The 16735-nt window shown below is 37.3% G+C and overlaps 3 protein-coding genes across 10 annotated transcripts in view; 1 reads left to right on the plus strand and 2 right to left on the minus strand.

Annotated features, from left to right (window-relative positions):
* LOC109054898 (dnaJ homolog subfamily C member 7-like) overlaps positions 1 to 3657 on the minus strand; it is a 16945-nt gene extending 13288 nt beyond the window's left edge. The window contains 2 exon segments of the mRNA XM_042720454.1: positions 3480 to 3573; positions 3576 to 3657. Coding sequence (XP_042576388.1) covers positions 3480 to 3573; positions 3576 to 3642 — 161 coding nt within the window. The 5' untranslated portion in view covers positions 3643 to 3657.
* Positions 3658 to 5054: 1397 nt separating this feature from the next.
* LOC109054891 (NF-kappa-B inhibitor-interacting Ras-like protein 2) lies at positions 5055 to 6980 on the plus strand. The gene is made up of 4 exons (XM_042720458.1): positions 5055 to 5162; positions 5413 to 5550; positions 5642 to 5883; positions 6434 to 6980. The coding sequence occupies exons 2-4, from the start codon at positions 5457 to 5459 to the stop codon at positions 6674 to 6676; spliced, it is 579 nt and encodes a 192-aa protein (XP_042576392.1). The 5' UTR covers positions 5055 to 5162; positions 5413 to 5456; the 3' UTR covers positions 6677 to 6980.
* Positions 6981 to 11834: 4854 nt separating this feature from the next.
* LOC109055398 (zinc finger protein 385D-like) overlaps positions 11835 to 16735 on the minus strand; it is a 97306-nt gene continuing 92405 nt past the window's right edge. For 6 of the 8 annotated variants that reach the window (XM_042720459.1, XM_042720464.1, XM_042720462.1 and 3 more), the window contains 5 exons: positions 16159 to 16458; positions 15276 to 15463; positions 14158 to 14256; positions 13554 to 13646; positions 11835 to 12777 (listed from right to left, as the gene is read on the minus strand). In XM_042720459.1, the coding sequence (XP_042576393.1) occupies positions 12550 to 12777; positions 13554 to 13646; positions 14158 to 14256; positions 15276 to 15463; positions 16159 to 16458 (908 nt within the window). In that variant the 3' untranslated portion in view covers positions 11835 to 12549. The remainder of the gene's footprint in view (positions 12778 to 13553; positions 13647 to 14157; positions 14257 to 15275; positions 15464 to 16158; positions 16459 to 16735) is intronic. The other 2 variants (XM_042720460.1, XM_042720463.1) reach the window with 1 other exon arrangement.

Here is a 16735-nt window from a genome sequence, read left to right on the forward strand (position 1 = left end):
CACCAGTTTTGACTACATATTACAAAGTCATTCCTTTTTTAATGAACAATAAGATCCACTTGCATTTAAAATACTATGTTTTTTTAAATTTTCATTTCATTCTGACGTTAAGAGCCTTTCTTGTAAATCCCTGATTTCCTTGATTATCTTCACCCTGGTTTCAGGTCAAGCTGACCAAAAGCCCAGTGACATCATAAGACACATTGACACAAATGACACAAACAAACTAATTACTCGCATCCTGCCACAACTGCAAAGCAAGTGAGCATGCCATCCACTTCATCAAAACCTGCTTGCATATCACACGGATGAAATATTAGTCAATGACGCCATTATCTCTGGAATATTCTCGAGAGGGTTTTACACACCAGTCAACAGCTGAGCCTATTTAATCACACACCAATGTTCAACCTCACACTCTCCTCAGACAGAGAGCAGCTGTAGCGAAGTGTTTGTCCTGTGCCACCTGTGTAGTCATGCAAATATAGTGCTTTATTCAGACGTCACTGTTCGCACCCTCCAGTTAATCTGCAAACCAAAAGCAGACTGGTGCTTTCTGTGAGAGAGAATGACGTAATGAAGTGAATCATTGGTAGAGCAGGCACAGGAGCTGACAATGCTTTAGATCACATGCACAATTAAAGGGATAGATCACCCAAAAATGAAAATGTTTATCTGCTTACCCCCAGGGCATCTAAGATGTAGGTGATTTTGTTTCTTCAGAGGAACACAAAGATTTTTAAATCGGTCTTATATACTTATAATGTAAGTCTGTCAGTCTTATAATGTAAGTGGACGGGAAACATGGTTTTGAGAGTCATAAATCATACACAAACAAAACCAAATTAAACCCTTTTATAAGTGCATTACCGCCACCTATCTCTCAAATGGACCATTGACACTCCTAATTGAGATTGTAGATAGAGTGTCAGTGGTCCATTTGAGAGATATGTGGTGGTAATGCACTTATAAGTCTGCAATCCGCCGTAAAGCAATAAGAAAAAAGACGCCTCACGCAAAGACTGAAGACGACGACGTGAACACGCTCAGAACAGTTCGGACATTGCTATGAATTGGAGGTAAAAAACTATATAAATACTGTTCAGTTTTTTTCAGACCTATCGTTTTGTGTTTTTACACATCAATGTATCATCACAAGCCCCAGGGTTTAGTTTGATTTTGTTTGTGTATGTTTTATGACTCTCAAAGCCGTGATTCCCATCCACTGACATTATATGACTGACAGACTGCAACGGTTTGAGTTAAAAATCTCAGTTTGTGTTCTACTGAAGAAATAGTCACCTACATCTTGGATACCTTGGGGGTAAGCAGATAAACATTTTCATTTTGGGTGAGCTATCCCTTTAAGTCATGACACACAGTAGTTGTTTCCTATAAGTGCGTTTAGCACCTGCGAACTTTTTCAAAAGCCTTTGTTCCGGAAGCATTTTTCCCATTAATTTTTCTTACCTCAGATTAAGAGCTTAACCTTTAACCAATCCAACCATGAAGTGAATCACAACAATACAAACTTTCATTTGAAGCAAAACAACTGAAAATCTGAAAGAAAAGAAAAAAAAAAAAAGAAGATACAAGACTGTGTACTTAATTTTATTGAGAGAAAGAACTACAATCCCATGAAGCATTGCAAATAACATGAAGTTAAAATGATGGAGAATACAAAATCAAATATGCATACATTGATACCCATTTTGATTCTAACTGGTGGACATTTCTCTGCCAAATCATGGGTAATTTAATTTTTCATTAGTTGAACATGATTATTTAAAAAATAAATTGAAATAATGCAGGCTGATGGCTTCAGCAAAAGCATATACCATCGATTAACATCCTCATAGCTCACAGCAGGTCTGTCTTTAGAGGAATGAAAATGAATGGGATTTTTACTTCCGGAGCCCAACTGTTGCAATATTAGTCCAATTTACATGTATTTAGAGTTACATTGGAAACTGTAACTCAATCTATTAAAACAACAGCAGACAAATTATAGGAGACCCTGGACTACAAAACCAGTCATAAGAGTCATTTTTTTCAAACTGAGATTTATACTGAACATGTGAAAGCTGAATAAATCAGCTTTCCATGGTTTGTTAGGATAGGACAATATCTGGCTGAGATACAACTATTTGAAAATCTGGAATCTGACGGTGCCAAAAAAAATCTAAATATTGATAAAATCGGCTTTAAAGCTGTCCAAATGAAGTTCTTAGCAATGCATATTACTAATCAAAAATAATTTTTAATATTTTTACAGTACGGAATTTGTAAAATATATTCATGGAACATGATCTTTACTTAATATCCTAATGATCTTTGGCATAAAAGAAAAATCTATCATTTTGACCTATACAATGTATTTTTGGCTATTGCTACAAATATACCTGTGCTACTTATGACTGCTTTTGTGCTCCAGGGCCGTCAAGTGAAGTGCTTAGAGTTCAACAGGAACATCAGGTTTGTAATGCACCACTATAGTAGCGTGTGACTCCGACAGATAATACTCCAACTACACTTCACATGAGGAAAGTTATGTCAGACACGAGGTTAAATTCTCGCGCGTCCAGTTGCAGTCTGATAACCGATGCATGTTCACGTCATGCCTCCATCCGCCCACAGAGACTTCAAACAGAAAGTTCCAGAAGTGAACCACTAATTATAGAGAGCGAACGTCACTAGTCCTTTTATTATATATATATATATATATATATATATATATATATATATATATATATATATATATATATATATATATATACACACACACACACTCCTTGGTCAAATTCACGTCTTGACTTTAATGACACTAAACACTGAATAAATATAATTGAAACGCCATGTGAATTAATAACATCACCTCGGACAAAACGCCTAAGCATGTGTCAAAAGTTTTGGCCTGCAAATACAGGAGACCCGCAGGGACAGAACGTCATTTCCTCTGTACGCGTGTGCGTTTTTTAGCATTGTAACGTTAGTCACCCAAGTTGCTAAGGTTAACACTCAACAACTATAACTGTTTGACATATTTAAGGCAGCAGTGCGTCACTGGCGAACAGCTGGATGTTTCTGCTGTCCTGTCTTTGGGTTTAAGTGCGTCTGCATTGTGCTCTTAAGAGCAATGATGTCACGCTGCCTTCGACCCAATTCTTACCCTAAAACTGTGTCACGGAGTAACGTTACTGCACATCTGTCGAAATAACACGATGCACGGCACCCTTGATCATCGTTTTAAAAGCTCAAAGCTCATTTAAAGACACAAGAGCAACAGCAGGCTCCCCAGCACTAAAAGCAGCTGCCCGGCACACTAGGCCATAGTCACCCCTTGATTTTCAAGTTATGCGGCAGTCGCGGTCTCAGGGACTTTACATAACCGCGAGCCCGATCTCGGCTTCCCCAAAACACAGATACCTCACAAGCGGATCGGCCGGCATCTGATTAAAGTGCTCGCTCTTGTCTGGTACCTCTCTAACTCCTCGTCGCTGGTCAAGTCCATCTCTGGATCCGCGGGCGAGTCGAAGTCAACAGTCGCCATTTTGCTGTAGAGAGGCGGAGGGACGCGACGGCGTGCGAGGCTTTCATACCGCCTTCAGCTCCGCCTTCCGCTGCCCTGCGCACTGTGCCCATAGTAGGTCAACGGATATTCGAGAAACAGTATCGTGAGACAGCGTGCAGAAACAATTGTGAGAAACAAAAGTGCACTGAAGTTCAAATCAAAACATTCTGTCTAGTTGGTTAAATTAACGGTTCCAGTAGTTTTTCAAAAACTAGCCGTTCCTCTTTACATTGTAAAGGGACTGCACAGATATCTCTATGGACACCAGTAGTAACTATTAAAATTATGTGAAACATCTTACAGAATTTATTTATTTTTATGTAGGAATTTTGATTCACGTCCGTGACTCGAATCTTTTGAATCAGTTCACTTAAATTAAAAGATTCGCTCGGTGGTCGCAGGTGACGTTGCGCTACGTCAGTAGGGGGCGACAAATGACCGTCATACGTGTTTTTGTATGACTGAATGCCTCATAGGATAAGTGTAATATTTTTTAAATTGGTTTTAAAGATTTAGCTGCAAATACATTAAGGGGGTAATTTAGGATAAATTGCAAAAAATAAAATCAAAAGTTAAAAGGAAACAAGAAAATTACAATAAAATAATTGTATACTAATAGTAGCTAGCTGCATGGAATGACCACATTTTACAGCTTTCATGTTTTTCAGAGATGATTGTATTTGGTAGGTATGGTTATACATTATTGAACTTTTGCTTTAAAAGCCAAATTATTTAGATTTTATGGCCTATACTAAATTTAGTGCTAGTGTTATTTAATTTCAGTTGATGTAGTGAGTGAGTCATCAATCCTGTGTACTATCACAGGTGTTCAGCCGAATAACTGAATCATTCATTCATCCAATCGATTCAGTAAAAATACAGAGTGATTCACCACCAAAATGTTTTATTCCCCTTTATTCAAATCTCATTCAGTTAAGAAAGTGTATTCATCGAGAAGGTGTGTGCAACCAATGCTCCTTCACGACTTCTGCATATATGACTATGCTACATCATGATGTGTTAGATGAATAATGAATAGCTATACGATAACAAATATTAATGTGGCAGATTCCGTTTTTAGTATATACTATTTAGAAGGTTTACCTAATCTACTTTCCTCCTACTTGTCGACTTTTTCCAGTTGATTTGATATATTTTTTCTTTATTTGTAGTTAATGGCTTTTAAATGACATCAGCCTATTTTTTTAAATATATGTATGCCTATTTATCATTTTTACTATATTCATTAGTTTGCTTATGTGTTTTTCTTTCTGCGTTTTCTTTTAAATGTTATGTCGAATGCTCATTAATGTTCTCCTGAATGTATTTGTACAATATCATTTCTGTTTCTTTATGTATGTATGTATTTCTCCACATGCAGTTCCAAAGGTTTACATGCTTACGTGTTGTTGTTTTGTCGTTGTTTTTTTTTTTTTTTACATGTTTTTGTAATACCCATGTAATACCCCTGTAATTCATGTAGCGGCGTGTGTTGTTGTCCTCCGGACAGAGAGTGCGCTCTTCAGCTCAACGGAACTGGTGTCAAATTTCGTCGAAGGCTGAAATCTGACATAAACAGGAAGAGAGTGCGGTAAGTCCAGTTTTTTCTTAAACGCTTCTTTTATTTTCTTTAATGCATTTAATACTTATCAAAGATTAACACAATCAAGTATTCGATGATACAGTAATCTGATACACTCTGACGATGTACAGGGGCAGCAGGTTTATGCAAACAAGTGTGGGCAGCGCTCATTTGACTGTTGCATAAAGCGTTATTATTATTATTGCACGTCAGTATTCTGTCGTTGTAACAGGTTCTACAACCCACCTTTTATCTCTAGTGTATTCCTATCCTTTAATGAAGACTGCGCGGCTGTAAGTGATCATGGGTAAGAGCTGTAAGGTGGTGGTGTGTGGCCAGGGCTCGGTGGGGAAAACCGCGGTTCTGGAGCAGTTACTGTACGCCAACCATGTCGCAGGTGAGTGTCACGACAGCAGCCGCCTGGCACGAGACATTCCTTAAACCCTAATAACTGAGCAGTACAGATTCTTATGGTACCGGTCTGGCAGGTTCAGAGACCATGGAGACACTGGAGGACATTTACATCGGGTCTGTGGAAACGGACCGCGGCACCCGAGAGCAGGTGCGGTTTTACGACACGCGCGGCCTGCGCGATGGTCATGAGTTTCCGCGACACTACTTCACTTTCGCCGACGGCTTCGTGCTCGTCTACAGCATCGACAGCAAAGAGTCCTTCAAACGCGTAGAGGCCCTGAAGAAAGACATCGACCGCTGCCGTGACAAAAAAGAGGTCTGTGTGTTTCCTATGCACAGATTGCACACCACCCGGTCAAAGGTTGTGTAAATTTTTGTGTCAGGCCGTTTTGGGATTGTTTTAGTTTGATGTTTACATAATTTTTGAGAAGTGAAGATGTTTTGTTGATCTTAAAATGGGGGTACCGTGCTTTGGGCGTGATTTCGTTAGCTGTGTACAAAAATATTTGCATGTGACACTGAAGACTGGAGTAATGATGCTGAACATTCAGCTTTGCATCACAGAAATAAATTACATTTTAGAATACATTAAAATAGAAAACAGTTGTTTTGCTAATATTTCATAAAATTACAGTTTTACTGTATTTTTATTAAATAAACACAACCTTGGTGAGCATAAGCGTAAAAAGTTAAAAAGCATAAAACATTAAAAAGTCTTGCCACCCCAATTTTTGAATGACTCATGAGGAGTCCAATTTTAATTGAAATTTTGAGAAACACATGAAACATTTTCAAACTAAAAAAATGACATTGTAAGCAGACATCATGAAATAAATGTAAAGAAAGGTTCTGTCTCTGTCTCACAGGTGACTATTGTTGTTGTGGGTACTAAGCTGGACCTGCAGGATCAGAGGAGGGTGGACAGTGAGGCGGCTCAGCAGTGGGCACGGCAGGAGAAGGTCAGGCTGTGGGAGGTCTCTGTGACCGACAGACGAACGCTCATTGAGCCCTTTACCCATCTGGCCAGCAAAATGACCCAGCCTCAGAGCAAATCCACCTTCCCACTCAGCCGCAACAAGAACAAGGGCAGCGGCTCCCTGGACAGCTAGAGATGCAGAAGACAGCAATAGTGCTGATAGAGTAACATAAAGATATGTTAGAAGAGAGCTGCCAGGCAAATCTCTAAAGAGTGACATCAACAGACGCTCGATTTAATATCTTTTGAAAAATTTGAACTTGGAGTGCCACTGTAAGTTTAGCACACTGTATGAAGTTACTGCATTAATGAAGTTTTATATTCTTAAACATACAGGATAGAATCCATGTGTTGCTGTGATATATTTCTCTCGTGCTTATCTTGAAGCAAATGACTGACAAAAAATTCTGCTTTTACACTGAAATATATATATATATATATATATATATATATATATATATATATATCTACATTGCAAAAAGTTGTTATATCCTATGTGAAATCAGCTAGGATGATTCAACTTGTGTTCAATTTTGACATTTAATGAGATTTGTGCCATGATGACTGCTCTTTTGTGATGTCAACTTGACAGAAGATTGTCTTAATTTAGTTAAGCGGACTGCATGGATGTTTTACTTATTTTCAGGTGTTTATATTTTGTGTCAGACACATTCCTGTTAAAATGTTTACTGATCTATTCCATAAGAACATCTAAGTAAGTGAAATTTGTTTGAGTTTGTTTGATTGTGAGTGAGTGAGTTCACCACTGTGCCGTTGTACTTTTTACCCTGATGACTGTATTTCATGAGTAGTCAGTCATATTATGTAATGTTAGCTATCAATTGTGAACATATACAGTAGATTTAATTTCAGTTTACATGGAAAAAGTATGACTTATGAAGATTTGATTCTTGTTTTTAGCAGAGATTGCTTTTAAATACATTTTGGCATGTTTGTTTAAAAGCATTTTTGTCTGAAACAAAGACTGTATGAGCATCTTAATAAAGCTGCTCGGCTGCAGTTGTTTCCCGCTCATTCATCTTTTCTAATCTAAATCTTTAAATTAACGCTTAATTTACACAATGGTCCAAAATAATGTTAATGTACACACACTTCAAATCCTGTCCGCTTAACAGCACAGCAGCCATCTTCCATCTGAATGAGCCCGACAGTCTCTTCAGGAGGAGTAAACCAGAGAATTGCTTTTATTTGCCCTTTATCTATCTTTTTACGGAGTAGATATTTCATTTAGTTCATGTCTAGATCGGCAGTGACCTTATAATAGAGGGCTCTCCACTTCTGCCAGGGAGAGTGTGTGTGTCTGTGTCTTGAACCATGTCTAAAGTTAATGCTTGCTTCAAGCTGCTCTTCTTTCATGAGGCTTGCATCAGTCTGCATGAATAGTGTTTACAGATCACAGATCAAATGCTTCACATTATGCAAATGTATTTTTTACCCGCCGTTACACAATACTCTACACATATTGCAACTTAACGCAACATATAGTTTCAAAAATGCACTCTCTAAAAGGGTCTGTGACACCTTATAGATCACAGAGCAAAAGGGAGAATGGTTGCATGATTTGAAGTTGTGGGGTTGAGGGGGTATGGTAGAATGGAATAATTATTGACTTTAATAAAATATAAATATACTTTTGTATGAATATGTGTATTTAGTGAATCAAAGCATGATACAAATAATGCATAGACCCTGTTAACACAATACGTTTCTATTAAGTTGCGAAGTATCATTTTTGAAAGTTCTCTGAACTTTCTTGGTAATGCGATCGTTAATGGGACATTCGATTTTATAATTTTGCAAACTTTAAATTTTTTCCTGAACGTTCTAGCGGTATTGATAACGTTAAACAAACTAAAATGTCTCGGGGGGAAAAATAGAATTTTTGTGCTAACGATTTAAGAACGATAACAAAGACCAAAAAAACAAAAACTTCAACGAACGAAAACACTATTAATGTTACTGGAGAAATGTTGACAACTTTAAACGAACCAAGCCAAAGTTCTAAAAACGTTCCTTGGGGCACCTGCGTGGCGCAGAGCTTGGGTCAGTCAAGAGCACGATTGTGATTGTGTACATCGACTACTAATTAAGTGCCTAAAACATTTTGGTGGGCTTTCTGCTGGCGAACATTTTCATTTTTTTTAGTAAATTTTTTTTTTTTACACATTTGTAAAAATCTGAATCCATGCCAATTTGTTATTAATAACAATGGATATACTACTACTAAAAATATTCTAAACTTAAAATTTTTAATGAATATAAACTTGAAAATCTGTCAGTTCCCTTTGATATTCTTGCCGTTCTCATTGTAAACACAAGATGGCGCACACTTGTTGAGGTGAACGATTGAAACGAGAGAGCGCCTGTGTGTATTATCGAGAATACCAGTTGGTAGACTTTTTTCTATTTTTCGCCTAGTTTTTCTGGGTTTACATCGAGCTGGGAAGTTTCGACAGGTTTGTCATTATAAAGCAAGACGCCATGACAAGCTGTCATCCTCTAGTCAATACAGGAGTCCCATCAGCCCCCAAAAGAACAGCCAGAGCACTGGGGTGGAAGTCTAATCGATTTATTTCTCTCTCTCTCTCTGCTTTATTATGTCTTCACGCATTCATACACACCCTGTACAGTGAAAGAGCAAATGAGACAGAAAACCAAGACGCAAAATCCTATGGAAATACGTTTTCCTTTGTGTCAGCTGACAATTTAGATCAATATTAGATCAGTCACAGACAAAAATGTATTGAGCACAAAGAACAACAAACATATATAATGTCTGTCATTATTTAAATTATGCAATACTGGCCATGTCCCTTTTAAGCGATATTGAAATCTTCTCATCCTTGTTCATGCTTAAGAAACATCTAGTTGGATTGGACACATATTTTTCAGTTTACACGCACACATGCACATTTTCACATGAGGCTCATTTCCAACACATTCATGGGATGAACTTTTGTGTGTGTGTGTGCTTTTTGATTATATGAGAATTTCACTCTCGTAGGTTTTATGTGCAGTCTACTTGATTATTGTAAAAAATCTCAAATTTGGCATTAATGAGTATACTGCAAAATTTGAGATTTATATACACACACACACACACACACACAGATTTTTGCACAAGGCAGGCAAACTAGTGCAGGAAGTAAGTCAAGTCAGTTTGAGTCAAATAGTCAAAGTAGCCCTGAACCAACATGGAAGAAATAGGAAATGCCATCCACTGTCTTGTCACTGCTGGCAACGGATGTTTCCATGACTGTCCTGTGACAAACAGATTCCATCGGTGTAAAATAAAGGGGGAAAAATGTCATATTAAGCTTTCCAGTGTCCTCCAGACTGGCAATAGAAACACTGTGCACTACATCATCAAGAGGACTCACAACATTAAGAGAACAAGGGAAGAAACATGTACACTAAAGACAGAGAGAGAGAGAAAGAAACAGAGTAATCTTCAGTTTTCTTAAAAAGGTTCCAGTTTCTGTCATTATTGCTTAAAGATTGAATTTCACTGAACTGAAAAAGCAACATAAAATCCCAATAAACAACCTTAAAGATATTTTGGAATTGTTACTTTTGGACAACATGTGAAATCATCCACCTACCAGAGACCATGACACTATCATAACCAGCCATATCTGCTCTGTGGACCTCATGAGGACGACACAACTAGGAATGGTGCGGTTACGTCTTCTTGTGCCTCAAGAAAGCATGAAGGTATCCAATGATGGACCAATGTTATTTCTCATTCGCTATTTGTTCTTCCTTGGACCTTATGGAGATCAGTTTGACGTTCAGGAGTTATCAAAACACACGCACACACAAATAAGAGATTTGATTCATGGAGTCCAAGCAAAGTCCTTGTTCTAAAGTGTCCTCAGAAAAAAAGCTGAATTTGTCCATGTTGTGCCTCTTGAAGTGTCAATATGGCTGTTGTTAGTTAACTCTGTTCAAGGCCCCAGGCTTCAATCCCTCAAGGGCAAACCATCCTCTGAAAAGCAAGAGCCCTGAGTGGGCTTGAGACTCACCCGTGACTCCAGGCTCTGAGGCCTTGTCTGGGTGTCTGAGTCTCGGCCCGTTTATAACTATATTTTTTATATTCTGTCGCCTTCTTTCTCTCGCAAGCGCTTTGATTAACAATTTGACGTAAAAACTACATTATCCTATCTACTTTGCATTAAATTATCTCCTTATTTCAGTACGCATGTCTCTGCAGAAATGGTGACAAAAAGTAATAACTTCAAGTAGAGCTTGTTCTTATTATAACATTAATTACAATAACCATAAAGAATCTACATTAAACATCTCATAAAATTCTACATATTTACTCTAATTGTATATATTATAAATGTTAATGATTGACTTTTAAAAGCTGTATTCATAAAATATTTACAAAAAGCTTTGTATGCTAGGGCACATTAAAAAAAAAAAATCAGACAGATGAAAAATGTTACAACATGGACTCAACAGCAACATCTAATTCTACAGGTCTGAAGTCAGATGATCAGTCTTATTAGTCCATCCAAAACCATCAGATGACACTGATCTGGGGCAAAGCGTTTGTGACTGTTCAGGCTGACAGGAACGCTTGTATACTTGTACATGTATATCTGAAATTTAATAAGTTGCTATTCAAACATAATCTTAAAATACTTCTTTTAACAGTATTGTTGTATATTCAGTAACCCGCCATAATGGTCATTATGTTTTGGCAATGGCTCCTCTGTGCAAATAATTCAATGATGCTTCCAGAATTGAAAATGTTATTCTGAATAAAATTGAGAGTAATGAACTCATGACAGGTTTTGGATCAAACACACACACACACACACACACACACACACACACACACACACACACACACACACACACACACACACACACACAAGCAAAGAACATGGTGAGGGTTTAGATCTTAATCAAGATGGGTCGCGGACAGATTTTTGACAGGCACACTGACCTTTGTGAGGCCGTAATGAGGGAATACTGAGAACAAAATATGCGGATATAAAAGGCCACGTCAAACTGTGACTGAACCGTAATCATCTCATTGGATGTTTTGTGTGTGTGTGTGTGTATCTGTGTGCATCTGCAATCTCAAATCATCTAATCTATGCATCAACACTGAGAAAATTACAACACTGATTGGTAGCGAGTATCTGTGTGTGTGTGTGTGTGTGTGTGTGTGTTTGATGTTTGTGTGTTTTTGTTTTTTTGTTTTAGAATTGTAATCTTTGTTTTTTTGTGTTTAATTATGTGTTATTGTGTTATTATTTGTAAACTGACAGACCAATGAGGTTTGTGTTTGTAACAAAAGCCGGTCAGATGAGGTTACTCGAAATGTTTGCGAATACATAGACCGATGGCAACATATCCATGCAGAACGACATGACGACAGACTAATAACAATTGAAAATAATTTAAAAAAAGCATCAAGTAAAGGGATGTTTGCATTTCTTCACTAAACGAACAGCTAGCGCAGTTATAGGTCTCTAAAATTGGCTTTTCTCTAATAAATTATTGAATAAAAACCTGATTAATATCTGTACAATGATAAATATCTCATAAAGCAAAGCAAATTATCCTTTATATAGCTCTTTCACTCCTTTATCAGTCTTGTCCTGTCATTAAACCGTTCATCTGCATAGTGGGCTGGTGTTATCAATGAGGCCCCGCCCATATTCCCTTATATGGTCTTGCTCGCTCTCGCTATCTCTCTCACACACTCTCTCTCCCTTTGCTGCATAGTTCAAGAGTGACTCTCTTAGAGTCACAGTTTTTGAGGAGGACAGGGAACACTATGGGAGTGTGTGTTTGTGTTTATATACTTAAGTGTATACAGCTTGGAGAGAGCGGGAGCACGGACGAAGTTTGCACAGAGACCGTCAGTACTGAGAACGGATCGTAAAACTAAATTACGTGAATGTATGTGAATGTGTGAACACTCTTGTTGTAAGAGCGTGTTTGTTTTGTGTTGTTCTGAGGTGATCAATAAGGGGAAAATATGATGGGAGTGTGTGTTGCTCTCAGAGGTCCGGGCGCTGGCCTAAAGAGGGCAGGGCCGAGGATGGGCGTCTGAATGAAAGTAGTGCCCGGCGGGTGTCGCAGCGCTAGAGGATTGGCTGCGACTGTGCAGAGGGTGGGAGGAGTTAAGGGGGTGGAAAGGAAGCTGGCGGTCAGATTTTTAGTCAATTGCTTCTGTAGAACCAGTTTAGTCTGAGAGAGAGAGAGAGAAAGAGAGAGAGAGAGACAGAATGAATCATTATGATACCACAAAGCTATTTTTGATGATGCAGTGAAAAATTTCTGTGCCACTACACTGCAAAGCTATTTTTGATGATGCAGTGAAAAATTTCTGTGCCACTACACTGAAAAGTTGGTGGTGAAACAATTTTCACTCTGAAATGGCTAGTAAAAACTTTTTGTTGTTTCTACATTAATTTGAATATTGAATGTGAAATTATTGCAAAGAACAAAAAAGAAATTAGAGGGAAAAGTATTTAAAAAACTTACTTTAGGTGGGATTAATCGTGATTAATTTCAGAAAAAAAAAAATGTGGTTAATTAGTTAATATTTTTAAATCCATTTCAGCAGTAATTTATATGTATTAAATCTAAAATTATCCACAATTCATGTGGTTTTGTGAATCTAGTAATTTAATTTAAAAAAAACATTCATTTTGTGAAATCTATCTTCTAATAAACAAAAGAAAAAAGATAACAAGAGTTATTAAGGGGAAAACCTGATTTCTTGTGTTTTAGTTTTGGCATGTTAATTTGTATTTAATTTGAATAATTTATTAATCTATTTAAATATTTCCTACCGTGGGACCATTAGGAGAATGTTTTTTTTAAAGTTTTTTTATTTTTCTTTTGTTTTTTTTTTTGATATATATTGTCATATTTTTTTTTTATATTGCTGTGATATAGTGCATAAACTATACACTACACCTTTAAGAGACTGTTAATGGGGTTTAAGTTCTGTCACTCACCTGTGAGGACAGAGAGGACAGATTGCATTGGTTGATAACTTTCTTCATAGCGGACACTGCGCTACCTGCATAACCGTTCCATCTGACACCCTGCTGGAACAGATCAGAAGAGCTGCTATAATCATGTGTGTGTGTAGCAGACATAAAAATCATTTTAATTACGCAAAATTACTCCTTGTATCATGATGAGCCTGTTTGCTGCATCCTCCCCTCAATAACTTTCTCTCCCTTTTCCCTTTCCTCTCTGTCATGCTGAGAAGAGGTATGCTTTATTATTTTGTCCTGTCAATCATCATCAGTCCTATTGTTAAAATTAACTCTGGATTTAAATATGCATTTGTACTACATCAGCATATGATACAATCATATTTGAGTATTCTGTACTGATAAGCTGAATATGACTATTACATTTACATTTCTATATCTGGTAGGTGCTTCTATCCAAAAAGACTTGCACTGCATTCAGGATTTACATTTCAACATGAATTTTCTGGGAATTGAACTCATGACTTTGACATTGCTAGCACCTTGCTATGCTACTGTTTGAGCTACAGGTACACATGACTATTAGCATGTAAATCACAGTAAGTGTAACCGTGCTCACCGATGCTGCTGAGGTAGGCTGGCTCTTGGTGTGAGGGTTGAACTTGGGCTTCGGGGGCTTCCCAGCCAGTCTATCCTTATGCCTTCGGCTGTTCATGTGCTAAACACATACAGAAATAATGGTGTATTTTTAATGGTGCATTTTCAAGCCTGATATATTACAACCTTGGTGTTTTATAATGAGATAGTTAAAATAAGAGCAGTTTTTCCTTTTTCCTTAAATAGCTTTAACTTTTTAATACCTTTAACCTCTTTCCCTGCCCTCTCTTTCTTTTTCTTCTTCATCTTGTTTACTTTACACTTCAGAGACAGCTTAAGGGAAGCATGAAATACCATTAAATGTCATGTTCCTCAGGCCTGAGTGGACACCAGGCCAACAACACACACACAAATTCCTCATTCATCACACAAACTGAAAAAAGTGTAAAGTTTGTAGAAGCATTTTAGGTAAATTGCTGCAATTAAATGCAACAATTCACACAAGAATGGTTATGAATGATGAGAAATTTGCTGTGGTCATGATCCATGAACAAAGCTTGTGTGTGTAGAAATTGAATGCTAGAAGATTTTCACATTAACAAGTAACCAGCACAGATGGGGTTTCAGCAACTTAACTTCAGTCAGTCAATATGCACTGGAAACACACATTAGATCTGTTAAAATGACTTGTCTTAGGCTGACTAACATGTTCCTGTAACATTGAAAGCTCAACCCAGACATCCAAATGCAAATGTTTACTCGGTTTAAATAAATTGCAGAGCAAAGGTTTATACATTTTTACATTTAATTTGTTTATGTGGGAAAGCACAACTGTACCAGGTAACAAACGTGGCCATAGAGATGTGTTTCTTCTGAGAAAAAGTGAGACAAACTGCCAATACCAACAGAATAAACTATGTGTCAGTAGCTACTAGTTACTGTATTGGCTATAAAAACAGCTAGTTAGGCTAGGTTAAGTAGTAGAGAACACAGAAATGTGAACAAGGCTGGATTTAAATTTTAGTCTAAAATGGCAAATTAGGACCCAAAGATGGTCTCTGAGCAATAATGTTACTTAAAACATTTTTTTCCGATATTCCAGTGTGTCACATGCATGTGAGCTAATTTGTTTTATGTTACCTGGCTAAGTTGAGTCTCAGAGTTAACATGAATCTCGCAGACTTCACAGCAGAAGCTCTTGCTGGCCACACCCACACTCCCCTTACTGGCCAATCGCTTGCTTTTACAAGAGGGGCGGGACGACATTGCCTTCCCTCGTCGTCGTGGCAGAACGCTCTGTCCTTCCATCATTAGTTTATGCTTGGTGCCTGTGAAGAGCGGAAAAGTAAGGAATTCACATGATGAAGGTTACTTATTTATGCACACAAACTAAATTCATTGAATTTATGAAATTATCTTCAAAACGAAAATGTGTAAAACAAAGGTGTTGAATAATTATGAAGTAACAGTCTATAATTAGGTCTATAGGTACAATATCATTAAAAAACTAATTAGTGTTTGTTATGAAGCTGATAAAATTTTAATGCTGTATGATGAAAAAGATTTGTTAGATTATTCACATTTGTTTATTCATTTATGAGGTTGATTCATGAGTTAAAAAACAAAAAAAGTTAACGATCAGTAAGAATTTAAAGTTTTTGAAAGAAGTCTCTTATGCATTTATTTGTTCAAAAATAATATTACAACAGTAATATTTAAGAATATTACTGTTGTAATATTATTTTTGAACAAACTTTAAACAAAATCATTCTAATATGTTGATTTGCTGCTCAAGTAACATTTCTTATTAGCAATGTTGAAAAAAGTTATGCTTAATATTTTTGGAAACAGGATTAATGATTAGTAAGTTTAAAAGGACAGTAATTACTCGAAATAGAAATCTTTTGTAACATTAATAATGTATTTACCGACACTTTTGATTAATTTCTTTAAAAAATTCTTACTAAACGCAAGCCTTTGAATGGTAGTGTAAATAAATAAATGAATAAAGAAAGATATGCACCACTATTGTGAGCATCCATCTGAGTGGTGGAGTTGACTGTGACTTTGCAGATGGGGCAATGCAGATGTTGTTTGGTCTTTTTGGGGTCTTTCTCTGCCGGTGTGTCCCCCGTAGGGTTGTCATGCTGAGCGACTGGCTCGCTGGGGGCACCGGTGGGTTCCAGCAGACCGTCCGGGGTCTGGAAGTGAGGCGAGGAGACAGACAGGTCCGCAGATGACACCTCCGATACAGGTGTCAGGACCACTGAACTAGAGTTAGCATCATCCACCCTCACGACAGGATCTGAGTCACAGGCAGCAGCTGAAGAGAGAGGAAGTGAATGAGTCACACATCAATTACACAAAACTACAGGAGTGTTTCTGAATATTTGAGTTTAAGTGTTCGAGTTTATATTAAAGGGATAGTTACTCTCATTTTAAGCCTGTATGATTTACAAAGCACAAGTGCATTCTGTGGCCGTCAAACTGCAAGATGACAAATAAGCACCAAAATATTGAATAAAACAATTATAAAAGTGGAATAAACATGGATTATATAGTACAATGCATATTTCAAGTCTTCTAAAGTTATGCTTGCA

This window comes from Cyprinus carpio, chromosome B3 (genome assembly GCF_018340385.1).
Source record: "Cyprinus carpio isolate SPL01 chromosome B3, ASM1834038v1, whole genome shotgun sequence".
Taxonomy (NCBI): Eukaryota; Metazoa; Chordata; class Actinopteri; order Cypriniformes; family Cyprinidae; genus Cyprinus; species Cyprinus carpio.

Excerpts from the sequence above, each read along its gene's own strand:
- LOC109054891 (XM_042720458.1), top strand. The coding sequence starts at position 5,457 with ATGGGTAAGAGCTGTAAGGTGGTGGTGTGTGGCCAGGGCTCGGTGGGG. Across the intron at positions 5,551-5,641 it reads GTACGCCAACCATGTCGCAG|GTTCAGAGACCATGGAGACA; the intron begins GTGAGTGTCACG and ends CCGGTCTGGCAG. Across the intron at positions 5,884-6,433 it reads GCTGCCGTGACAAAAAAGAG|GTGACTATTGTTGTTGTGGG; the intron begins GTCTGTGTGTTT and ends TCTGTCTCACAG.